Source organism: Entelurus aequoreus, linkage group LG12 (genome assembly GCF_033978785.1).
Source record: "Entelurus aequoreus isolate RoL-2023_Sb linkage group LG12, RoL_Eaeq_v1.1, whole genome shotgun sequence".
Lineage (NCBI taxonomy): Eukaryota > Metazoa > Chordata > Actinopteri > Syngnathiformes > Syngnathidae > Entelurus > Entelurus aequoreus.
Genome location: NC_084742.1, coordinates 18991396 through 19017790, shown reverse-complemented (window position 1 = coordinate 19017790; position 26395 = coordinate 18991396). Strand labels below are relative to the sequence as shown.

General features: G+C 41.3%; 1 protein-coding gene across 6 annotated transcripts in view; it reads left to right on the top strand.

Annotated features, from left to right (window-relative positions):
• The first annotated feature begins 7338 nt into the window (after positions 1–7338).
• The window catches only part of ehbp1l1a (EH domain binding protein 1-like 1a), a 33382-nt gene continuing 14325 nt past the window's right edge, over positions 7339–26395 (top strand). The window contains exons 1-11 of one of the 6 annotated variants that reach the window (XM_062065013.1): positions 7340–7723; positions 14372–14429; positions 14514–14609; positions 14679–14732; positions 14802–14980; positions 15055–15200; positions 15315–15371; positions 23304–23507; positions 23684–23806; positions 23880–24002; positions 24082–24186. In XM_062065013.1, coding sequence (XP_061920997.1) covers positions 7620–7723; positions 14372–14429; positions 14514–14609; positions 14679–14732; positions 14802–14980; positions 15055–15200; positions 15315–15371; positions 23304–23507; positions 23684–23806; positions 23880–24002; positions 24082–24186 — 1249 coding nt within the window. In that variant the 5' untranslated portion in view covers positions 7340–7619. Of the gene's footprint in view, positions 7724–14371; positions 14430–14513; positions 14610–14678; positions 14733–14801; positions 14981–15054; positions 15201–15314; positions 15372–23192; positions 23508–23683; positions 23807–23879; positions 24003–24081; positions 24187–26395 lie in introns of all 6 variants that reach the window. The other 5 variants (XM_062065012.1, XM_062065014.1, XM_062065015.1 and 2 more) reach the window with 5 other exon arrangements.

Genomic DNA, 26395 nt, shown 5'->3' with positions numbered 1-26395 from the left:
ATATATATATGTATATATATATATATATGTATGTATGTGTATGTATATATATATATATACAGTGGGGCAAAAAAGTATTTAGTCAGCCACCCATTGACAATCAATGGGTGGCTGACTAAATACTTTTTTGCCCCACTGTGTATATATATATATATATATATATATATATGGGAATGTATGTACGTACGTACGTTTGTGGTAATGGATGTGAAAAGTTTTCACACCATCGCCAACACTGCTCGTCGTCAGGTTTGTTTGTCACTGCTTCATTTTGGGACTAACGTAAATATTTTTCGATGAAAGTTGTAACCACATAGGCCAAGTAAATGTTTTAGACTGTTTTGTATATATTGCATGTTATCTCATTACTCTTTAGTTCAAATTCTCTATAGTTTTGATATATATATTTTGTATTGTTCTTGTGAATAATAAATTCTGGAAATCCCCTTCTGTGAGTTTTTAAAATATTTTTTCAAGTAAGAGTTTTGTTTCAGTTATTGTAAGCGTTCAGTGCTCACGGGCTACAAATATTACAGTTGGAAGTGCCTCTCTTGCTTAAATGTCTATTTTAGCTGTCTCACAAACCCAATCAGACTTAAAGGTCTTATGCCAGACGTCGAGGGGGACAGTAATTACTCCAATTAGGATGTTAGTTTGGGGATTCTTGTCTTTGAGGATAGATGTTAGGAGTCTTTCTCTTTGATTTTTCTTAGACTCTTTCCAGATATATTTTGATGTACTTTATTCCTGGATATTTGGTACATGCAACTTTCAGTCTAACTTGACGTATATATTAAGTTTTTGGGTGGTTGGTAGATTGTAGGGTGATAGTTTATGTTTTATTTAACTTAAAGCTAGAGTCTAGACCAGGGGTCTAATCCATTTTCTACCGCTTGTTACTCTCGGTGTCTCCTCGCCGCTCAGGCAAATCATGTTGTCTAAAAATGCATTTTCCCATCGATAACGTGACATCATCAGAGGCAAGTGAGTGAGGAATGAAGCAAATATCTGTTTGGGTTAGAAAGTATACATGTATATTTTTTTCTGCTCATCTCCAATCCAAACACCTGACCTGTCTTTGTCCACATGGCTTTGTTCTTAGTCACATTTAAACCGATACGGGACTCAACGGTGCCAATTTTCAGTGCTTTTGTGTGTGTTAACTGTTAATAAATATGAATAGTTTAAAAATAAAATACAATGTTTATTGTAACATTTAAAAAATTCCTTAACCGGTGTTTAGACTGCAACCAGGACGTGATGTTACAAGCACCGAAGGTATCAACATCTGGTATTGTTTTATGATTTTACGTGAAACGATACTCTGTAGTATCGACGAAATTCAGCCGGTGTCTATAAAATCACTGATGTGTATTACTGGTCTTGTCATCCGCGTCCGGACAGAAGGATGACACGGCAGTGTGGCTGGATCAAAAGAGACGTCGTAGACACTTTACTGAACCAAAAGTTGCTTTGTTTGAAGCAAGTTTATGTGCTGCAGTTCCTGGAGAAGGTTAAGTAAAAAATGAGGCACTCCTAACTTGGTGAAGCCAAACCATCAGTTTTATATTTCTCCTTCCTGTCTCCGTGTGTGTGCGAGGTCAGGAGAGCATATCCTGACCATAAAGAAATGTTTGTGTGTAAGTGTCTGGAAAGACAACAGGTGTGGCTCATAACTTAAATGTTGGCATTAAGCTAAACATGTACGGTAGTCTTTTCTCATGGGCAGGGCTATCACCTTTGCATACCAAGGTCCGATTTTATTGACTTTTCTTCAGCGAGAACTAATCCAATCCACACACAAATGCCAATACTAAAGGGCCCTATGTTAATCTATGCCCAAACTGAAATACCTACTAGTTCAGGTTATCCCCGGGGTCTTAAAAAGTCAAAAAAATTCTTAAATCCAATAATTTGGTTTTAAGGCCTTAAAATGTCTAAAATTCTCCTAAAATCTCATAAAAGGTCTTAAATACAATTTTGAAAGGTCTTAAAAATCTATTGACCTTACTTTTATTTAAAACATGCATAAACTTCAGTCTCGCTTTGAAATGTTTCTATTTTTGAGGACGCTAAAACGTAACCTCTGATTTTACTTTGTCGTTGTATTTTTTGTCCGTATGGATGTGAAATGGTCTTAAATTATTTTCAAGATGGTCTTAAAAAAAAGTCTTAAAATGTCTTAAATTTGACATGTTCAAACCTGCAGAGACCCTGTAGTTAAACTGGTACGTGGTTGGCTTTCTCCAAGATGAATATCAACATAAACACCATATGCAAAACATAATATGAGTTAATTAATTCACTTCATTACCAACTACGGTATCCATCCCCACCCATCGCATCTTTTATTTTTCAGTATTTATGATATGTAATAAGTTTGGACATCAGAAAATTTGCAGCTTATTTTATTCCTTTCTGATCCTTAAATCAGGACCGTCCACTTTTGATACATTTTTTGCATTAAGAAGCAAAAACCAATCCATTGTAGGTCAATATATGCTAATATATCTGAACAGAACATCTTAACTTTGTGTTATCGATGACAAACTAGTGAAATATCTGACAAGATATTTCCTTAATAAGTAGGGGTCACCCGATCCAATACTGATATCGGATATCGGTCTGACATCAGCAAAAAAAAAACAACTATCAGATGATATCGGCTTTCATCTAAGATCTCTGAAAGAAGCTCTGATATAATCAGTCCTGCAGCAAGTTTACTTAGTCCAAAGCTGGACAGCCAGTTAACATTTAAATGTCCTCCAATAAGCACACAAAGCTCATCTTTTCTTGAATCTTAGTGAGATAACTGAGAAGGCTACTAGGAGCCAGGAGCTACTCAGCAGCGAAGCACACAATAGCACACAAGCTAGACATACATGATAAGTGCCCTTCATTGAACAATATTGTGTATGCACTTAAAGTAAGGAATTATTGTGACCACTAGGTGTCACCAAAAACACATTGACACTCCACTTGAAAAGCACAATTAACCCTGTCATAAGGTTATTGTTTTATTATCTACCTTTGTTTCATACCTACCAATAATAAAAGCATCTATTATGATTTGTGCTGACATATTGGGTCAATATCGGTATCGGCCAATACTCAAGGCTCCAATATAGGTATCGTATCGGAAGGGAACAAGTTGTACTGGGACACCCCTATTAATAATAAATTCATTGTATTTTTTCCAAAGGCCAATAATGCAGGACGAACATGGCCACACTTTAAACAGCCCTGCTTTAAACGTTGGCACTGCGAGTGTCGTGCAGACTGCTGTGTCACGGCTGCTGGGCGACCTTCCTCTCTGCCTTGTGACAGACACTCCACAGGTGTTTGGCTAATGCTGGCTATATTTACAAAAGTCCCTGCACACGGAATTGTTGCGCATGACGCCTCCTGGGCTCCAGTTTCTCTCGCCGGGCCAACGTCCAAGCACATGATCACGCATTCCGTCGCATGAAATGTGAATCTGCATGGATGTGTTCCAGGGGACAGGACACACACATGTGTATGTTGTCTTTTTGCTGGGGGGATTCAGAGGACAGCTTTAGAGTTGATTTCTTGAAGTAAACAAGGCCGATCAGTAGTTGTCATGTTGTCTCCACTGAGCACAAGTATCTCCGCTAAAGCACTCATTCAGCATGTCCCCTGTACGGCTTTTAGTCAGTAAGGAGGACAGCCTGGAACAGTTTGTCAAAGTCACATTGAAAGAGAAATGGTTCCCCCTCCGCCTCCATGTTTTTATTTGTACCCGCCCAAATGCAGCTGTTTCCCCACTTTGTCCACCCAGTGGAGCAACTCTGAGATACTCTAAGTCAAAGAGAGCATGCAATTGCATGAATGTCCTCATGAAATTGCAAATCAAAAGTCATAATACCGGCATATAAACTGTTCTAACATAAAGTAAACATCCCTGACGCCCTTGATCAGATTTTAAAACCAGTTGTACAATAAATTGAAAAAACATACAGTGCAAATGTTAGTATTTACTTCCATGTTACAGTGTTGTTTTAGATTCTGGTTTACATTTCGACAGTCACATCAAATCAGTAACAAAATCGGCCTACTATCACCTCAAAAATGTAACAAGACTTAGAGGGCTCATGTCAGCTCAAGACTTAGAAAAACGTGTACGTGCCTTTATTACCAGTAGGCTAGACTATTGTAATGGTCTCCTTGCAGGTCTTCCCAAAAAAACTGTCAGGCAGCTACAGCTTGTTCAGGACGCTGCTGCTAGAGTTCTAACAAAGACCAAAAAATGTGAGTACATTACACCAATTCTTAAATCCTTACATTGGCTCCCTGTACATCAGAGAATTGATTTCAAAATCCTCCTGCTCACATGTAAATCACTACATGGTCTAGGGCCGAAGTATATCACTGATATGCTCCCACTATATAAGCCCACTAGACCACTAAGATCTTCTGAGACCAATCTGTTAGCGGTTCCCAGAGTAAACTCAAATCAAGGGAGAGCATCATTCAGTCACTATGCAACAAATAGCTGGAATAAACTTCCTGAAGATGTCAGACTTTCCCCAACTCTTGACTACTTTTAAAACTAGACTGAAAACTTTTATGTTCACCTTAGCTTTCAGCTAAATCTTTTAACTTTTAAAGTCTGCACTGTTTTTATTTTTATTGTCTGCATTTTAATTTTGCTTTTATTTTCTTTCATTTCACTTTGTTGTCTGTGAAGCACTTTGAGTCTGCCTTGTGCTATACAAATAAAGTTGCCTTGCCTTGATTGTTGTGACAGTCTAAATCAGGGTTTTTTTTCCACTGCAGGGAATAAAACATGCAGATTGCCAGTTTGTTTATCCTTTTCTTTTTCATTATATATACAATATAAGCTATAAAAAATGCCTGTAAGTCAGCTTGTTGTTGTGAGCTGCAAAGGGCCTCCATGTGACACACTTTGGACACCCCTGGTTTAAATCTTTGTATAAAAAAACTGTTTACCGGTGTTTATGTGGTAAGCGTAGGTTCTCCTTTCGGGTACTCCGGCTTCCTCCCACCTCCAAAGACATTCACCCGGTGATAGGCTGATTCCATCCATCGATCCATTTTCTACCGCTTGTCCCTTTCATGGTCACGGGGTGTGCTGGAGCCTATCTCAGCTGCATTCGGGCGGTGGGCGGGGTACACCCTGGACAAGTCGCCACCTCATCACAGGGCCAACACAGATAGACAGACAACATTCACACTCACATTCACACACTAGGGACAATTTAGTGTTGCCAATCAACCTATCCCCAGGTGCATGTCTTTGGAGGTGGGAGGGAACCCACGCAGTCACAGGGAGAACATGCAAACTCCACACAGAAAGATCCCGAGCCCGGGATTGAACTCAGGACCTTCGTATTGTGAGTCACATGCACTAACCCCTGTTCCACCGTACTGCCCGGATATGCTGATTGGCAACACTAAATTGTTCCTAGTGTGTGAATATGAGTGTGAATGTTGTCTATCTGTGTTGGCCCTGCGATGAGGTGGCGACTTGTCCAGGCTGTACCCCGCCTTCCGCCCGAGTGCAGCTGGGATAGGCTCCAGCCTCACTGACCCAGCAGCTGGCCGCTGCGCAACAACTCCATCCAGCCATTCCACCCACCGCCCCAGCCACATTCCTTTGTCTCCCACCCCCTCCCCAACAGAGACAGAACCTACCCCACCGCCCCGGCCGTGATTTCACCCAGGCACCTTCTACCCCGCACCTTCTACCCCATCTAACCCGTGCATGTGATGTGAGAGTGTATAAGGCCCCCAGATTGTCTACTGTGTAGTTAGAATTAGGAGGTCAGCCGTCACAGCTGACCTGCAGTCCCTATAGATGTGTGTGCTGTAGCGTGAGGGAGATACAGTATATATGCGGGTGACGACTAATGATGCAATCAAAATAGGTGACATCAGCGAAGGATGGACGAGCAGGGGACAAGTCAGGAGGACTGGAGCCCCATAGAGGCATCCTCATCTCCCCGTCACGCCTCCCTGCAAGCTGATCCCTCAAAGTCCCATAGGTGTGTGCGCTGTAAGCAGATACACACATTCAAAACTAAAAACAAAGTCACTGCGACCAAAACAATCACCGCCAAAGATACCCACACAAACGGCAAAATCCTCCAACCAAGTTGCACCTCTCCTAAGAAATAATTTGACCTCGCAAGTAAGCTTTTAACGCCTACTATATGTATGGTGTATATGTAAAAAGAATGAGTGTTCTCTCCTTGTTGGGTGTAGAAAGCGCCATATATCTGAAATCCCAAGTTCTGGGAGACAAGATTGGAGATAGGAAGCTGACTTAAATAAATTGAAATCTCCTCAATAGGTAAGTGAGAATGTAAATCAGGGAGCAATCTAATGAGTTGCACAAAAAACTGGGCGTCATCATCACAGTGAGGAGCATATACAATACATTCACTAATATTACCTTGGCGTTGTAAAATAAGCCCTTAGCTATGATATAATAATAATAATAATCTATAATGCCAGTGGGGATAAAATGTACATTTTTATTAACCAATTTGGCCACGCCTCTTGCCTTAGCCTGATAGCTAGAATGAACTGGGCCGATTTCAGAGCAAAAAAACTCAATGCAAAGTAAATAAAAAAAACCCCAAAAAAACAAACAAACAAAAAATAAATAATTATTAAAAAAAAAAATATATATATATATATATATATATATATATATATATATAGTCACATATATATATATATATATATATATATATATATATAGTCACATATATATATATATATATATATATATATATATATATATATATATATATATATATATATATATATATATATATATATATAGTCACATATATATATATATATATATATATATATATATATATATATATATATATATATATATATATATATATATATATATATATATATATATATATATATATATATATATATATATATATATATAAGCCCTGCAATGAGGTGGCGACTTGTCCAGGATGTACCCCGCCTTCCGCCCAAATGCAGCTGAGATAAGCTCCAGCACCCCCCATGATCCCAAAAGGGACAAGCAGTAGAAAATGGATGGATGGATGGGTGGATATAAGTTTAGAAGATAAGTACTTTTCAGTAGAGACGGAAGTCCTGCCGTGATAAACGAAAATTAAACCGGATGTAACTCTTATAAAACTACCATAACTGTTAAAAACACACGTAAAAAGTAAATGGATGTTTTTAACATTGAGTGAATGTTTGGTTATTCTTGAGTGAATTTTTCTGACATACTCACATGAGAGACATTAGAATGGCATGATGATGATGGCTCATTGGGAAGAGAGCATAGACGTGTCTCATTTATTTCCAGAACAAATTGTACCTCCACATATCTTCTGACAAACAAATAGCTCGCGCTTGTGTTCTTTTGTTATAAAAACATGTGTTTTATTTTGAATGCGGTCGTGGCCACGTTTCCGGTTTGGGCGTGTTAGGGTTGATGCAGATGACGATTATCGAGGCGCTGGGGCTGTCAGCCTGTCAGGCGGAGAAAGCCATCGAGTCAAGACAGGTGTCCCATCACTTCTTCCTTTCTCTTCATGTCGCGCTGTCAGGGGATTTGACACCATTGTTCGACCATGACTTCGGTTTGGAAGCGACTGCAGCGCGTTGGGAAGAAGGCATCCAAGTTCCAGTTTGCCGCGTCTTTTGGCGAGCTGCTGGTAGAATGCACTAATAAATGGTGAGTAGCTAGCTGCTAATGCTCAAACTTTATCAACAACGCGAGTCGTCTCCCGTTTATAACGTCTTGTTGAAAGAGCTACTACGTTCGTGGCTTTGTTCTGGAACAGCTCACTAACTTGGTAATAATTAGTGAAATTTATAATTTTGGTTATAAACCTGTAAGATCTGATGGTTGTGTTACGAATAGTAACACTTAGTATTTTGAGTGCGTACCGGTAAGTGTGACAGTAGAATGCCAATACCCGGATGTCGCACTCAACCCCCTAATGGTTATTAAGTGATGGAGCCCATAGATTTTTCTTTCTTTCTATTTATTCGTATTTTATTTCTTATTCCTAAAATAAAACTTGCTTAAAATATGCCAGTTTGTGTTTAAATACTTTTTAAACACATACAACAACAACAACGCAATGATAATAACCGTGATATTGTTGGTCACAACAACTGTGGTGTTTTTATTTAGAAACCAGTACGATGTGCTCAACAGCCTTACATTGAAAGAAGTCCATCTTTAGGTTTTAAATTTTTTTAATTTTATTTTATAAACCTTTATTTATAATATACAACATTTACAAACAATCAAGAAATAATAATAATCAAAACAAGCACAGAAACAGTACAAAACAGCACCAGGGGGTTGTAAACTCAATAAAGTAACTAAAATAGAATCCAAAATATATATATGTAAAGCCATAGGTTCACATAGTTTTCGTAAATAATTTACATTTAGAAGATGGAGCCCATAGATATATGGATCCTATCCTATACAGTGTTTCCCATAAACTGCCAAGATACCTGTGGCGGTGGGGGCGTGGCTATGGGCGTGGTCACCATGGCATCATCGAGTAATTTGCATAATTTACTACAATGATATGATTTTCTCTAAAGGCTCAAAAAATGTATACTTACTAATTAATAATAACAGTTTTGTTTTAAACGTCCATCCATCCATCCGTCCATCCATTTTACAATATAATTACAACACTTTATGTACATATTTATATACAGATTTGAACAATAAGTTATTCACTGAAATATATTTATTAATTGTGGTTCTTACAAAAAATATATCTTATAAAATATAAAAGCTAAAATGTCTCTTAAAGCTTTGCCCCTTTAATTAGTGCATACTAAATAATTTAAATTTAGCCTACTACTACAACCATATTATTTACCAGCAACATAAAGTGAAACAGAGGCAGAGGTGTCCTGCCACAGTCAGTAACAAATAAACAGAAAACAGTAGTGGTCAAATACAAATAAGGCAACAAGAGAAGTATCCTACACTTGTCTTTTGTAAAGTAAATCTGAACAGCCTATATGGGCATCTACATCAACTATATGATTTGCCTGAGAAGCTGGACAGGACAACAACAACAAAAAAAAAAAAAAGTTTTTTATTTGTGGCGGACGTAATTCTTTCGTGGCGGGCCGCCACAAATAAACGAATGTGTGGGAAACACTGCTATATATGGCACGCAGGACGGCTTGGCTTGTAGCAGAAGAGAATGGGATAAGTGGTTATTAGTCATAAATACTGAGAGTATAAGAAGAGTTGAAGAAATAGTGTTATCGCCATTTCCGGTAAGTGTGCAACAACTGATGAATTTGAACAGCAATGCACTGTCAAAATTTGCACCCTTCCTCACGTGCATAATACAGTAGATCCCCTCTGTTTGTAGAGATTACGTTCCGAGACCACCAGCAGAATGTGAAATAATGCAAGCACACTGGTATCTCAATTTACGAGTAATCTGAGTTGCGAGGTGTCTCAGCGTCTTGTTTTGGAAATAAATTAGTTAATGTATTGTTACACGTTGTTGTTCATGCTTTGTTTACACAAGAACTAAGAGTAAAGCCCCGCCGTAGCGTCAGTATGTATCCCACAAGCTACCTCGAGCCTCCGTGGCATGCGGCCACAAATGACAAACTTTTATCCACAAAAGTATTGCGAAGCTGCAGATGCTCTACGGTCAGAACGAGACAGAACAAATTGAAACACGTCAACGTCAAACGTGTTGTCAAATGTCACATTAAATATACGCAACCAGCTGTATTAAAACAAGTCACTTATAATAAGATAAAAAGCGGACTTGGCAACACCTATGAAAAAAAAAGCCGTCCGATGTAGGGACACCAACATGATCAATTTTGTAACAATATTTTGAAAAAACTGCTGAAGTTGGGTTTAGTACATGGTATTGTAATGTCAGGGCATTGAATTGATCACAACTGGACTGTTTGTTTTAGAAGGCGTTTTGCCTCTCATCCTAGCAGGCTTCATCAGTTCCTGCTTATAGACGCAGATTGGTCAGATCTAGTCTTAGACTTAGATCAGTTAGATCAAGATTCGACCAATCTAAAAGTCTATGAGCATGAACTGATGAAGCTACGTGGATGAGAGGCAAAATGTCTCCTAAGAAGAAACCACACAGTCCAGTTGTGATCGACTGAATGACGTGGATGAATGAGAATAATGCTATTTATTTTAGAAGTCATGTTACATTTTAAATGTTTTGGAAGGGCCGAGCATGGATTGAATTGATTTCAGTTCATTTGCTGCTTTGAGATACAAGTATTTTGAGTTACGAGCTTGGTCGTGGAACACAGTATGCTCGTAAATTGAGGTACCACCGTAATAGCAACGTCCTATTTTGGACACTAATCCAGCTCCAGTAACACTTCCCGTCTCACTTTAATTGCCATTGTTCACCTGCAACGCAGGAAGCTAACAAGCTTAATGCATAGAAGCATAATCCTGATTTGAGTCGTATTATATGGTATACCTCACACACTTATTAAACAATTTAAAAAATGTTACAATAGGTAGTCACGACTAATGAATGGTAGTGTACGATAATAAATAGAACAGTCACGGTCTTTATCTTGGTGGTCAGGCTACCGCTAGAACCGCGCTTCTATCTCTTGTGGTGCTACCTCCACTGCTCAATAGGCCGCTAGGTCGTTCGGGTTAGCAGTCAGAGATAATCAAGCGTTTCTCAAATGCCGCGTTTGCATAACCCACTCTGTATCTGTATTGCCTGTTTCTTCGCTTCAACTTTGAGGCTTAATTGTAACAAAGATGACTATCAAAAGCTAGTGCTGCTGCAGCCTCTTAGGTCACATGTACAGTATGCTATATTATTATACTGTACATAAATTATTATTGATTTAGGGTAAATAAGGGGATGAGTATGCGGCAATCCACTGTATAGATATGTAGGATTAAGTGTTGAAATGCACAATTTAGAAAACAGCCCATGTTAGCGTGTTTGACAGAACTTCCGGGTCTTGTTTTTGATGCTGAGATGCTCCGGCTGCACTATGCTTGTTTTGTGGCATCCTGCTAAGTGGGTCAGCCAAAGCTTACAACACAAAACCGCCTCTGTCACAGCAAAATATACCGAAAGCAATGATATTTAATTCACACGAAACAGTCACTGTGGTGTGGTGTTGCCATTTTGAGTTGATGAGAGTTTAAATTAGATTACTAAATGACGTTATGCTTTAATTCCACTGAGCTTACTCATAACGTAGTTCTCCAGACCGAGCTTGCATTGTGGCTCAGCTTTCCCTCTCGGAGCTTAACACACACATGCACAAGCAACAACATGTTTTTATCTGTCATACAAAGCTATAACCAGTGACTTTTCCTGTTCTCTTTCGAGCTTATCATCTTGCCCCAAAGACACAAAATGTCCAATGGAGGGGAGTCACCACAGTATTGATTACGACATATTCAGTAAAAGTTACCAGCTGGGGTTTCAACCTCACTGTTATTTGATGAAACATCTGTGTCTTTAAAAATTCGGTCATCCAGAATATTTATTTGCTTTTCTACATAATAACACGCAAGCTGGGGAGCTCATGCTTGACATAATGTGAAGTCACATGTGATGTCAGTGTAAACCAAGAAGAATGTATAAAATGTGGATCAGCTGGACAGGCTGTTCTCCGGCAACAAGCGCTTCTTCTGCTTTAATCGTTTTGGATCACCAACAATCCGCAACGTTTTCCTCACACGGAGTGTCTTTTTGAAAGGCCTGTCAACATTCCGCTAGAGTTTGCTGACAAACAAAAAGTGCAGCAGGTGTTGAATATGTGTGAGCTTAAGGCTCTGTCTATTTTGGTTTCTGTTGGTCACTTTCGCTCTTTGGGCAACAGCAGTATATGGTGCTGTATGGATTAGGGGTGTAAAAAAAAAAAAAAAATCAGATTAACCGTAATTCTTATTTGTAACGATTCTTAATGGAATAAAATAATAAAAAAAAAAAAAAATAATAAATCGATTTTTATTTATTTATATATAAGAACAGATTTTGAATTGAGAATTGTTTTGAATCGGGAATTGAATCTGAATCGAATCGTTAACGCCAAGAAGTGAATCGATTCGTGTGGTGCCCAAAATTCACAGCCCTAGTATGGATAGATTAGGGATGTAAAGATATGAACATTTCATTTAGGGCTGGGCGATATGGCCTTTTTTTAATATCTCAATATTTTTAGGCCATATTGCGATACACGATATATATCTCGATATTTTGCCTTAGCCTTGAATGAACACTTGATACATATAATCACAGCAGTATGATGATTCTATATGTCTACATTAAAACATTCTTGTTCATACTGCATTGATATATGCTCATTTTAAACTTTCATGCAGAGAGGGAAATCACAACTAAGTCAATACCAAAACTGTATTTATTAAACAGTATTAAGCAGTGGCACAAACATTCATGTCATTTCCAAAACAGAAAGTGCAAGATTGTCGGAGACATTTTAAAACAAGCTATAAGTGCACTTTTGTGCATGATGACACACAAGATATTTCAATTAGTGTCACATAAAAATGAGCTGCATATCAAATAGTATATGTCCTACGGTGTTGATGTGGAAATAGTTGCTTCGGCATTTAGTTGGTGTGGCACCGAACGGAGATGTTGACATGTAAAGACATATTCCCGCTTGAAGCCAAACCACCGTCAGACGATGGACCCCGTGCTGTTTTTCTTGGGAATTAATTATTCCTCCATTTGTTACCAGATTCGCACCTTCTTTCTCTCGTATTACCACTCGAACCACACCGTTAGCTGTTAGCATCACAGCTAACGCATCTTCGACCTGATTTTGGTCAGTTGAGAGGCACTGATACGCTAAAATAAGGCGAGTTGGAAGCCAACGGCGCCTTACCGCAATTCAAAGCGTCATATATATATATCTCGATACACAATATATATCTTGATATTTTGCCTTAGCCTTGAATGAACACTTGATGCATATAATCACAGCAGTATGATGATTCTATGTGTCTACATTAAAACATTCTTGTTCATACTGCATTAATATATGCTCATTTTAAACTTTCATGCAGAGAGGGAAATCACAACTAAGTCAATTTAGCAAAACTGTATTTATTAAACAGTTATTAAGCAGTGGCACAAACATTCATGTCATTTCAAAACAGAACGTGCAAGATTGTCAGAGACATTTTAAAACAAGCTATTAGTGCACTTTTGCGAATGATGTCACTAAGATGACAAATCAAAACAACACTAAATTAAAGTGCACTTTTTGTACTGAACGCCACTACAATAGTTTAAAACAAATAAAGTGCACTTCTGTGCATAATGTCACACAAGATATTTCAATAACTGTCAAATAAAAATGAGCTGCATTATAGGAAATCAAATTGTGTACGTCCTTCGCTATGTGGTAGGTTCCGGCGGACGTTATCTCCTTATGTCGTGGACTATTTTTTTCATACAGTGTTGATGTGGAAATGGTTGCTCGGCATTTTGTTGGTGTGGCACCGAACGGAGATGTTGACATGCAGAGTTTCAAACACTCTCCATTCTCTAGCGGGTGACTTTTCAAATGATGCTACATATTAGCAGTAATGCTACTTTTTGTAGCAACGCTTTCGCCCCACACTTGACAAATTACGGTTGCCTGTTTGACATATTCCCGCTTGAAGCCAAACCACCGCCAGACGATGGACCCCCTGCTGTTTTTCTTAGGAATTAACTCTTCCTTCATTTGTTACCAGATTCGCACCTTCTTTCTCACATATTACCACTCGCACCACAGCTAACTTTAGCCATGCTGCTACCTATCTGCTCAGCGAGGGCGTATACGTATGTGACGTATGTAAGAAGGTGCGCTTGTTTAAGTCTCTGTGAGAAGGAGAGACAAGAAAGAGTGAGAAACGCCTGTAGTGTAATGCCTGCAGCTAAAAGCAACTGTGTGAGAACGTATACTCGAATATCACGATATAGTCATTTTCTATATCGCACAGAAACAAACCCGCGATATATCAAGTATATCGATATATCGCCCAGCCCTACACCTTGGACAAGTCACCACCTCATCGCAGGGCCAACACAGATAGACAGACAACATTCACACTCACATTCACACTGACACACTAGTTTCAAACAGTCCCTTTAATTCTACTGTATGTCAAGATATGCTAATAACGTAAATAATGTGTAGTTAATTACAAAAAAAATAGAGGCCAAACTATTTGTTTTAATTATTTTTTTAATATATAATACAAGTTTAAGCAAGACATTTTCTTTGAATCACCTTTTTTGTGGTCCACACATATTGTTGGTTTGATAGTAATAAATGACTGTGATTCCAGGCAACCAGACAAACTGAGAGTGGTGTGGATCCGAAGAAATAGACGTCATAGCACAAAGGTATGAAACCAAATACAGAGATTTTATTCAGATATGTTGTTATAAAATACAAACATGGGCTAACTTAATTGTGGCCCCTTTTAGCTCCATAGTTGGCAGCCAGGTATCCAGAACCCTTACAGAGGTCTGGTACTCTGGCAGGTCCCTGAGAGTCTGGACATCACAGTGACACTCTTCAAGGTAACAAGATCCTTTCCTCTTAAAACTTAAACGTGGACAAGAACATTGCTAAGATCTTTCTTACAACAGGAGCCAGCTGCAGAGGACTTTGAAGACAAAGATTGGACTTTTGTCATTGAGAATGTAAGTATTTGACTTAACTGACAATGTCGTCTCAGGCACTTGTGTTCACTTCCCTCTTCTCCGTTTCAGGAGACAAAGGGGCGAAGGAAGGTATTGGCCTCGGCCGACGTCAACATGAAGGACTATGCCAGCGCCACACCGGCGCACTACGACCTGAGGCTCAAGTTGAAACCTCTGTCGGTAAAAGTGAAAGAGGCAACTCTCAAACTCACCTTGTCCTGTGTGTTTCTCAAGGAGGGCAAAGCCACGTGAGTCAGCAGCAACCTCTCAAACACTTTAAAGTAAAAATTATAAGTACAGACATTGCTCTCATATCTTGCAGTGATGAGGATATGCAGAGTCTGGCCAGTCTGATGAGTTTCAAGCAGAGCGACATCGGCAATCTGGATGATTTTAACGACAGTGACGAGGAAGCAGGCGAGGAAAGGAGGTCAAACTTCGGAAGTGGACTAGCTGCTTCTGGTTCAGGTAACAGTTATTACCAACACACAAGTCAAACATTAACTGGACAGTTTCTTCTTTCTATTCATCTTTTTCGAGTTCTCTTCGTCGTGTTTCTGTCATTGCGCTGCTTCTTTTCAGCTTCTACAAGATTATATGACCTGGCTTGGAGGCCTGCTGTTGATTCAGGCCCCCAAGGTAACCTCCTGTCCACAATTATTTTACAGTGGATGCCCACCTATTTGCAATTTGTTTTTTGCTACACTGCATATTCAGATTAAAAAAAAAAAATTATACATTTTCGTATTATTTTGATTCATGGGAATACACGCCCATTCGTGCATTTTCTTTCTGAAAATAGGCAAAAAAACATTTAATTCACCCTAAATTGGTAATAATTTATAAACAATAATAAAGCATAGTATGTACATCATAATATTACAGCATACATGTACGCAAGACAGAGCTTTCAGCAGTATAGCAGATAAAATAAACTGATTCATACATTGTAATTGGGCCATCGACCAGTTTATTTTACATTTGGAGCCGTGTACCAATGCACTCACATCTTTTGAATTAAAACCGATTTCTGATTCATATAGGTTATTTGTTAGACCCCTAGGAATTAGGCAAGCAGTGCATCTGGATTATGTAGACACAGGGTTGGTTTTTGGACTTTTGGCCTGCGGAGCCTCAAACTACACCTTGCCGTTGTAGAGTGAGATGAAAGCGACGGCACAATACCTACTGTACATATTGTACATTTTACAGGTTGTGAGGCATTTTATAGGGCGTAGAAAAGAGTATTCAACTAAAATTATAATAGGTCCAGTTATAGGTTTATTTTTATGTTGTTTTTCCTGTCCTCTCACTCCATCTTTTTTTGTTCGCATTTCACACTCTTATCTGACAGTCTTTCTCTCCCTGTTTCTCCATACATCTTGCACTTTTGTCTGTCTCTATGCTTAGCGCCTGGAATGCACAGATTTGATAGGCTGAGAAGTATCACGTGTAGGAATGTGTATATCGTTAGGATTTTATCGATACAATACAAATAATGATATTCCTTACCGATACCGGTATTCATCGGTACTCTTATCGGTACTATATGGAATTGGTGTAGATAAAGATGTAAAAAAACATGTACCGTATTTTCTGCACTATAAGGCGCACCTAAAAACCTCCAATTTCCTCAAAAGCTGACAGTGCGCCTTATAATCCGGTGCGCCTTATATATGGACCAATATTGAGCCACAACAGGTCTCGCAACTACGGTAACTACGCCGACTTAATTTTCCCCCTTCTACGGCTGCTTACCGTAGAAGAAGCGCTTCATCTTCTACGGGGAAAGTGAAGTCGGCGGCTGCTTACCGTAGTTGCGAGATCTAAACTTTATGTAAAGACCCAAAAATGGCTCCTATTAAGAGACACGCTTACGACGCAGAGTTTAAACTCAAGGCGATCAGTCACGCAGTAGAACACAGGAATAGAGCAGCAGCGAGATAATTTAACATTAAAGAATCAATGGTGCGGAAGTGGAGGAAGCAACATGATGACCTGCGCCAAGTAAAAAAAGACTAGACAGAGTTTCCGAGGGAACAAAGCGAGATGGCTACAGTTGGAGGACAAACTCAAACAGTGGGTTGTTGAACAGAGAGCAACAAGTAGAAGTGTCAGTACAATCACTATTTGTTTTGTTGACATTCCCTTTAGCGCAGCTCCATCTAATGGATGCATAACGTAACCCCAGCCTCTACTGTAGCGTCTATTCTATGCGCCTTATAATGCGGTGCGCCTTATATATGAACAAAGTTTTAAAATATGCCATTCATTGAAGGTGCGCCTTATAATCCGGTGCGCCTTATAGTGCGGAAAATACGGTAATTACCATTTTTATTAGCACAAGAGATTGTACACCAACAACATAATGTAACATCTCACAGGAGGGAAGTCTTTTACCAGCACCTGCTTTTTAAGTCTTAAACAAGTCAACTATGGTTGCAGTTCAAGGTACAATGTAGTTGTTATGTCCTCATCTTGCAAAGACCACACAGATCCATCTCTGTGTTTCTATTAATTACAATTACACTTAGCTGGAAATAATATTTATGTATTGCATTCATGTACAGAGCACATACATTTTTACATGATATATGAGGGACAAGCAGTAGAAGATGGATGGATGGATGGATTATACAAAATATAGAATACAAATCAATACAATGAATTAGCATGTTAGGTTGGTGTGCATTTAACCAAGGTGTGTTTTGATAACATGCAAATGTTTGATAAAGTGCCCTGTTAAAAGGTGTGTCCAAACCTTTGGCCTGTACTGTGTATATATATACATATATATATATATATATATAAAACAATGTTGAAAGATGGCACCTGATGGCCATAAGACGTAACTGCACTTTTTGTCCATATAGATAAAAATAGTGTTCATGTATGAGATCTAGGGCTGCCAATTATGGCCAAAGTAATAATTGGGCAGAAGAGAGTCCCACTGGACGGATCAAAGGACGACGACACATGGCAATGGAAACACGACGACGACTATGGAATGCATATGTGGGAAGGTATGCAAGAACTGACATGGCCTGCGGATACACTAGGCCGGGATGAAGTGTATGCAGAAGGTGGTAGAATCACAGCGCACAGGAACTACGCCTGGTGAGACGCAGGAGGAGCCAGGCCCGGAGTCACCCCACAGTGCCCGGAGCCTCCAGGTGATGCAACCACCAGATGCACACAGGACATCAGAACATCGTCGGGTAAAGTAGCCCCAAGCTAGTAAGGAGAAAGAGTGGCTCCAATTTGATGAAGATGCTGATACCATCTTGGAAGCGACAAGCCAATGGGGAAGCTGACCGACGCTTCAAGACGATGACCACGATCATCATCAGCCTCGCTGCAGAGAGGTTTGGACTTGAGGAGAAGGGGGCAGCGAAGCCCCCCTACATCATGAGCAATAGAGCGAGTAAGATCCAGCAGCTCAGGCAGGAACTGAAGAGCTTGAGGCAGCAGTTTATAGAACCTCTATTTAACCAGATAAGAAACCCATTGAGATCAAGATCTCTTTCACAAGGGTGACCTGGCCAAGAGGTCAACAGCACATGTCACAGAGCAGTTTAAAAAATAATACATTAAGACATACATTTTAAAATACATAAGAGAACTGTAAAACAACAGAGATTTACATCTTTAAAAACACAGGCACTGTGCAGTTCAAGGTTGCATGTGAAGAGGATAGGGAGCCGCTTGCGGAGCTACGTTGCATAATCCGCAAGAAGCTGATGACCTTGAGGAGAGCGGAGTGGCATAGGAGGAGGAAGGAAAGGTTTCAGGAGGAGAGCTGCCTTTCTGGCGAATCCATTTGTAGTCACAAAACAGCTGCTAGGACAGAAGCGAAGCGGTAAACTGGCCTGCTCCAAAGTTGAGGTTGGAGAGCAAGACCTAGGCCCCTGCAGGTCCTTGATCAATCCACCTACACCAACGCTAGACTTCGATGGGAAAGAGCCCGGCTGGAAGGAGATCCAGGAGGTGGTCCAAAGGGCAAGGACAAGCTCTGCTCCAGGGCCCAGTGGAGTACCTTACAAGGTCTATAAGAACTGTTCAAAACTACTCTACAGACTCTGGAAAATCCTGAAGGTGATCTGGAGGAGGGGCAAGGTAGCAGACCAGTGGAGACATGCAGAGGGTGTGTGGATCCCAAAGGAGGAAAAGTCTCAGAACATCAACTAGTTCCGAGCCATCTCGTTGCTGAGTGTTGAAGGGAAGATCTTCTTCAGCCTCATTGCCAGGCGACTGACAGACTACCTCCTGAAGAACTCCTACATTGATACATCAGTCCAGAAAGGAGGGATCCCAGAGGTATCTGGATGTCTGGAACACACAGGCATGGTCACTCAGCTCATCAGGGATGCCAGGGAGAACAAGGGGGACTTTGCTGTTCTGTGGCTGGACCTCGCAAATGCCTATAGATTCATACCCCACAAGCTAGTCGAAGAGGCACTGAACGGCATCACATCCCAAAGAAGTTCAGAGACCTCATTCTGGACTATTATGCCAACTTCCATCTGAGAGTCTCCTCTGGAACAACAACCTCCGACTGGCACAGGCTTGAAAAGGGGATCATCACTGGCTGTACAATCTCAGTCATCCTCTTTGCACTCGCCATGAACATGCTGGTGAAGTCTGCGGAACTTCAGTGGAACTTCAGTGGAGAGGGCCCCTCTCCAGGTCTGGAGTCCGACAGCCACCCATCCGAGCCTTCATGGACGACCTGACAGTGACTACTACATCTGTCCCAGGCTGCAGGTGCATCTTGAATGGCCTGCAGGAGGTGATTTCCTGGGCTCGCATGAGCTTCAAGCCGGCTTAGTCGAGGTCCCTTGTGCTAAAGAAAAGGAAGGTTACTGGCAAGTTCTGCTTCTCACTTGGCACCACCAAAATACCATCACTCACCGAAGAACCTGTGAATAGCTCGGGAAAGGTGTTCAATTGCAGCCTGAGAGACGCAGCCTCCACAAAAGCGACCAACCAAGACCTGGAGACCTGGCTGGCCGAGGTGGACAAGTCTGGCCTTCCTGGCAAGTTCAAGGCCTGGATTTACTAGCACGGGATTCTTCATCGGATCCTCTAGACCGGGGGTCGGCAACCCGCGGCTCTAGAGCCGCATGCGGCTCTTTAGCGCCGCCCTAGTGGCTCTCTGGAGATTTTTCAAAAATGTATGAAGAATGGAAAAAGATGAGGGGAAAAAAATCTATTTTTTTGTTTTAGTATGGTTTCTGTAGGAGGACAAACATGACACAAACCTCCCTAATTGTTATAAATCACACTGTTTATATTAAACACGCTTCACTGATTCGAGTATTTGGCGAGCGCCGTTTTGTCCTACTAATTTTGGCGGTCCTTGAACTCACCGTATAGTTTGTTTACATAACTTTCTCCGACTTTCTAGGACGTGTTTTATGCCACTTCTTTTTCTGTCTCATTTTGTCCACCACACTTTTAATTTTGTGCATGAGTGTACAAAGGTGAGTTTTGTTGATGTTATTGACTTGTGTGGAGTGCTAATCAGACATATTTGGTCACTGCATGACTGCAAGCTAATCGATGCTAACATGCTATTTAGGCTAGCTATATGTACATATTGCATCATTATGCCTCATTTGTAGCTATATTTGAGGTCATTTAGTTTCCTTTAAGTCCTCTTAAATAAATTTATATCCCATGACACATGTAATATGGCTTTTAATTTTTTGCGGCTCCAGACAGATTTGTTTTTGTATTTTTGGTCCTATATGGCTCTTTCAATATTTTGGGTTGCCGACCACTGCTCTAGACCCTCATGGTGTACGAAGTCCCCATTTAAACGGTGGAAGGCTTTGAGATGAGGGTCAGTAGGTCCTTGCGCAGGTGACTGGGACTGACGCCAAGCCTGAGCACTATTGCTCTATACGGGCACAATAACAAGCTGAAGCTCCCCATCAGCAGCCTGAGCGAGGAGTTCAAGGTGACGTGCTCCAGGGAGCTCCTACAATATCTGGAGTCCAGTGACCCAAAGGTTGCCCAGGCTGGGATTGAAGTCAGGACGGGGCGGAAGTGGAGATCTGCCGCGGCGGTGGATTTCGCAGAGTCAAGGCTACGGCAAAGGGTGTTGGTGGGAACAGTGGCACAGGGGAGAGCTGGCTTAGGTAGCAGAAGAACACCTCGCTATGATAAGGCGCAGGGGAAAGAGAAGAGGTCACTGATCCTCGAGGAGGTGCGAGCAGGAGTTGAGGAAAGGCGAGCCTGCCAGATGGCGGCAATGCGGAAACAGGGCCCCTGGACGAGATGGGAACAAGCAGCAGAGCGCAAGGTCACATGGACCGAGCTCTGGAAAGCCTAACCCCATCGGATAAAGTTACGACGTGCTGCCAAGTCCACCATTTCACCTGGGGGAAGGTAGAGACACCAGTGTGACCCCTCTTCCAGAAGAGAAGAACCTTGGAGCACATCTTAAGCTGTTGTCCAAAAACCCTGGGTGAAGGGCGGTACCGCTGGCAACATGACCAGGTTCTGAAAGCTATAGCCGATTCCATCTGCAGGGGAGTCAGTCACAGCAAGAGCCTCCGCCCAGTGAAGAGCACCGCTTTCATCAGAGCTGGGGAGAAGTCAACACCGGCTGCCCGGAACACCTCTTCTGGTCTGTTTGCAACAACACGCGACTGGGAGCTGTCAGTTGATCTGGGCAAGCAGTTGTGGCTGCCAAAACAACACTAAGGCCAGATATTGTGCTTACCTCCTCCAAGCAGGTAATCCTTCTGGAGCTCACAGTGCCTTGGGAGGACCGTATGGAGGTGGCCAATGAGAGGAAGAGCGCAAAGTACTCTCAGCTCGTGGAGGAGTGTCTGACCAATGGGTGGCAAGCGATGTGCCGGCCCATTTAAGTGGGATGTCGAGGGTTTGTGGGCAAATCCCTCTGCAGGGCCTACAGAATGCTTGGCATCACAGGGGCCAGCCAGCAAAGGGCCATGAAGTTAGCCACAGATGCAGCAGATGTGGCATCAAGGTGGCTGTGGATCAGGAGGGGAGAGGCGTGGCATGTAGGGCAGTAGCGCTACCTGGACACAGGCTGGGGCCTGATCAACCCTGGCTGGGTCGCCTAAGGGAGGGGGTCTGATTGTTGAAAGACCCAAAACCCCCTGTGATCCTAGGTTACCTCACTGAGGATGTGTCCAGTTGCACCATTGGTGTATTTAAAAAGATTATTGTTATCAATATTGAAATCATGATTACTGATTGTTAGGTAAAGCAGTGCTGGGGTGTGAACGTAATACCATCATGTCATTTATAATGTCTAATAAAAAGACTATAGATAAAGGTTATCCATACGGCGTGGCGAAGTTGGTAGAGTGGCCGTGCCAGCAATCGGAGGGTTGCTGGTTACTGGCGTTCAATCCCCACCTTCTACCATCCTAGTCACATCCGTTGTGTCCTTGGGCAAGACACTTCACCCTTTCTCCTGATGGGTGCTGGTTAGTGCCTTGCATGGCAGCTCCCGCCATCAGTGTGTGAATGGGTGAATGTGGAAATACTGTCAAAGCGCTTTGAGTACTTTGAAGGTAGAAAAGCGCTATACAAGTACAACCCATTTATCATTTATTATTTATATATCTAAAGACAAATATTCCCGTTTGTATGAAGAATTAATCATGATGCACACGAAGGGTTAACAAGTAAACTTCTCACTGAAGACACGTCTTTGGTTGTGTGTGTTTGTCTACGTCTTCAGATATGAAGTGAATGTCACAGATGAACAATTTTTAGATTTATGGCAAAATTATCCTAATATCCAGATAAAAGGCATGATTTATAATCTAGAATAACTTTGATGAGACGAGACGCGATGATGCGGGAGCAGCAAGACATCGCTGCAAGCTCAAAGTAAAGCAACAGAGGGTTACTTATCTGTGTGCTATCAATCAGCCGCTAAAAAAACGCTTGTCTGCGTTAGCGCTTATGACAAATATATCGCTAATATTTGGTTAATATTCAGGTCACGATATACATGGAATATTGTTGCCGGATTTTGAATGGTTATTTAGAGGGTTTTGTGGTCGGATTAGAGAGACTCCATTGAAGGACTATTTATGTATTTATTTAAAAAAAAACCCTGTGTGTTCATGTCTTTTATAGAGATTGTCAATGATAGGCAGCACATCTTTCTCTAATTTGTGCGCATTTACAGTATGATCTGATACAGAAGTGTAACTCCAGTGACGGAAATTACCGAAGACGTTCGGAGCGGAATATTAAAAATGGCTGACTGAATTTGTGACATTTTGTGATGTTTAGACAGTATTTTCACATACTTTGCGGATTGTAAATAAGATTGGATATGGTTTAATGGATACAATGAAACACAATTAGGCATATCAAGTCAACTTATTTTTCCACTCTACTGATACTTTAACGTGTCACAAGTAGGCATTTTTATGGGTTTATTTGTGGGTTTTTTTGCTATCTCAGAATTAACCCCTGCAAATAGCGGATATCCACTGTACTCCACCTTCTGGCTTCACCGTCTGCATTCTTCATTTCCATCATGCACCCTGTCCTCTTTCCTTCCATTTCATCCAGTAAACACAGAGAAGGAAGGAAAAAGGTCTCGTTTCTGCGTTTCTGCTTCAATGTCTGTACCATCTCATCATCCTCCGCCTCAACCCCAACACCTCCCCACTGCCCATCAGGCGCCCCCTTCCATCTATGCCTATTCATTGCCAGCTTTCACACAAGCTCACCCTCCTGCACTTCCCAAAATCTTCCAGCCTAGTTGCGGATCAGGTATATGTGACGTTCCTTCACATGTTAAACAGTGACCAGAGTTCAGAGTTCATGTGTATAAATATTTGGAAGCTAGGAATGTTCTCATGCAAACTAATCCACAATGACTGAACTCTCTCCTAACGGTTTGTCTTGTTTTACTTTTACTTTCGCTTATTGCCTTTTTTTTGTGCCAGCTCCCAAACGGCCACGCAGCTTCCATATTGACACCCCCACTGAACTCTCCTCCTTCCCGCTCTCCCAGTCGCCCACTGATCCCTCTTTCTCCTCTCTCGCCTTCACTGATAGCTCACCACCAGGTACAAACATACACTTTCATGTGCTACTCTTTCTTAGTTCTTTCCTTCATTGTCTTCATCACCTCCTCCTCAGCTCCTCCCAGCTCCCACCCTCCTTTACCTCTGCAAGCTTCTCCTGCTCAGAAACATCTCAAGGTGGTGGAGCACGGCTCAACACTGACCAGACCCTCCAGTCTTCCCTCAGCCTCTGACACAGGTACAGGCCGGGACAGCCTATGCCTGCTCTTTGCCTTTCCAGTCCTTCCATGCTTCCATCCCTTCTCTTTTCCCTCCAGCTTCCTGGCAGAGTGAGTGGAGGCCTCCTAAATGTCATACCCCTTTAGGACAGCCCACACGCTCACCAAAGTTTCTACATCCTGGGCAGCAGATAAAAACACCATGTAATGCTGCTCCCCATTGAAATTACATACTGTATTTATATTGCAATTTAGCAATTATATGCAGACCTGCCAACATGAATGCAATTTTTGCAGACTGCATGCATTTTGACCCTTGCATACAAGCATATTCAATTTCTAACCCTGGACATAGCATGACGTGCACCTAAAAAAAAAATTCTAACACATCCGGTGACACGGACCAGAAAGGCTATAATTGGTTGTCTTGTAGTACACTATTTCCTGTCTGTATGAAGAGTTATGAAGGTGCGGCTCAGATAGCCGTTGGGTCCTTGGGCAAGACACCTCACTCACCTTGCTCCCAGTACCGCTCACAGTTGTGTGTGAATATGAATAAATGTTTGGTGGTGGTCGGAGACGCTGTATACACAAATGGGCAGCCACATTCCTGTCAGTCTACCCCAGGGCAGCTGTGGCTACAAATGTAGCTTACCACCATCAATGTGTAAATGTAGAGCGAATGAATGATGGGTTCTCAGTTCTCACTGTAAAGCACTTTGCATGTCTGGAAAAGTGCTATATACTGTAAATCTAGTCCATTATTATTATGAATATTATTCAGAGGGCGGACATCCCACCTCTGCCAATGCCTGTAAGTGGCTGTTGTAATGCATTAATTCGTTTCAGCTGTAGTAACAGTATCCTTCTCTATTTAATTACCATCGTTCACTCGCTACGAATCAAAGTAACAAGCTAAATAGTAGACAAGTGTTGTTGTTCACAAAAATGACATTATGTCATGTAGCCTATACTGACAGGATTTTTGCCTATGGCCCGTTTGTTATTGGCTCGCTGCAAATTGTAGAAATCTATTTAAACTAAAAATGTTGAAAATAAAGCAAATGGCATAATTTAATGAGAAAAAGCTGGAATGTTGATAAAATTAACTAATAACATAAAGCTTTGTCTTTAAAGGGGCTGTTTACAACTTGCTCAAAGTAAAATTTTTCAAACCTACACACCACTGACAAGCTTTAAATACAATTATTGGTATCAAAACACGTATTGGTATGTCAGACTTAGCCTTGTCTTGGTTTAACTCTTATCTTACTGACAGGATGCAGTGCGTCTCCCATAACAATGTGACCTCGGACTATGTCAAGGTAACGTGCGGAGTTCCCCAGGGTTCGGTTCTTGGCCCTGCACTCTTTAGTATTTACATGCTGCCGCTGGGTGACATCATACGCAAATACGGTGTTAGCTTTCACTGTTATGCTGATGACACCCAACTCTACATGCCCCTAAAGCTGACCAACACGCCGGATTGAAGTCAGCTGGAGGCGTGTCTTAATGAAATTAAACAATGGATGTCCGCTAACTTTTTGCAACTCAACGCTAAGAAAACGGAAATGCTGATTATCGGTCCTGCTAGACACCGACATCTATTTAATAATACCACCTTAACATTTGACAACCAAACAATTACACAAGGCGACTCGGTAAAGAATCTGGGCATTATCTTCGACCCAACTCTCTCGTTTGAGTCACACATTAAGAGTGTTACTAAAACGGCCTTCTTTCATCTCCGTACTATCGCTAAAATTCGTTCCATCTTGTCCACTAGCGACAATGAGGTCATTATTCATGCGTTCGTTACGTCTCGTCTCGATTAGTGTAACGTATTATTTTCGGGTCTCCCTATGTCTAGCATTAAAAGATTACAGTTGGTACAAAATGCGGCTGCTAGACTTTTGACAAAAACAAGAAAGTTTGATCATATTACGCCTATACTGGCTCACTTGCACTGGCTTCCTGTGCACCTAAGATGCGACTTCAAGGTTTTACTACTTACGTATAAAATACTACACGGTTTAGCTCCAGCCTATCTTGCCGATTGTATTGTACCATATGTCCCGACAAGAAATCTGCGTTCAAAGAACTCCGGCTTATTAGTGATTCCCAGAGCCAAAAAAAAGTCTGCGGGCTATAGAGCGTTTTCTATTCGGGCTCCAGTACTCTGGAATGCCCTCCCGGTAACAGTTAGAGATGCTACCTCAGTAGAAGCATTCAAGTCCCATCTTAAAACTCATTTGTATAATTTAGCCTTTAAATAGACCCCCCTTTTTAGACCAGTTGATCTGCCGTTTCTTTTCTTCTCTCCTCTTCTCCCCTGTCCCTTGGGAGGGGGAGTTGCATAGGTCTGGTGGCCATGGATGAAGTGCTGGCTGTCCAGAGTCGGGACCCCGGGTGG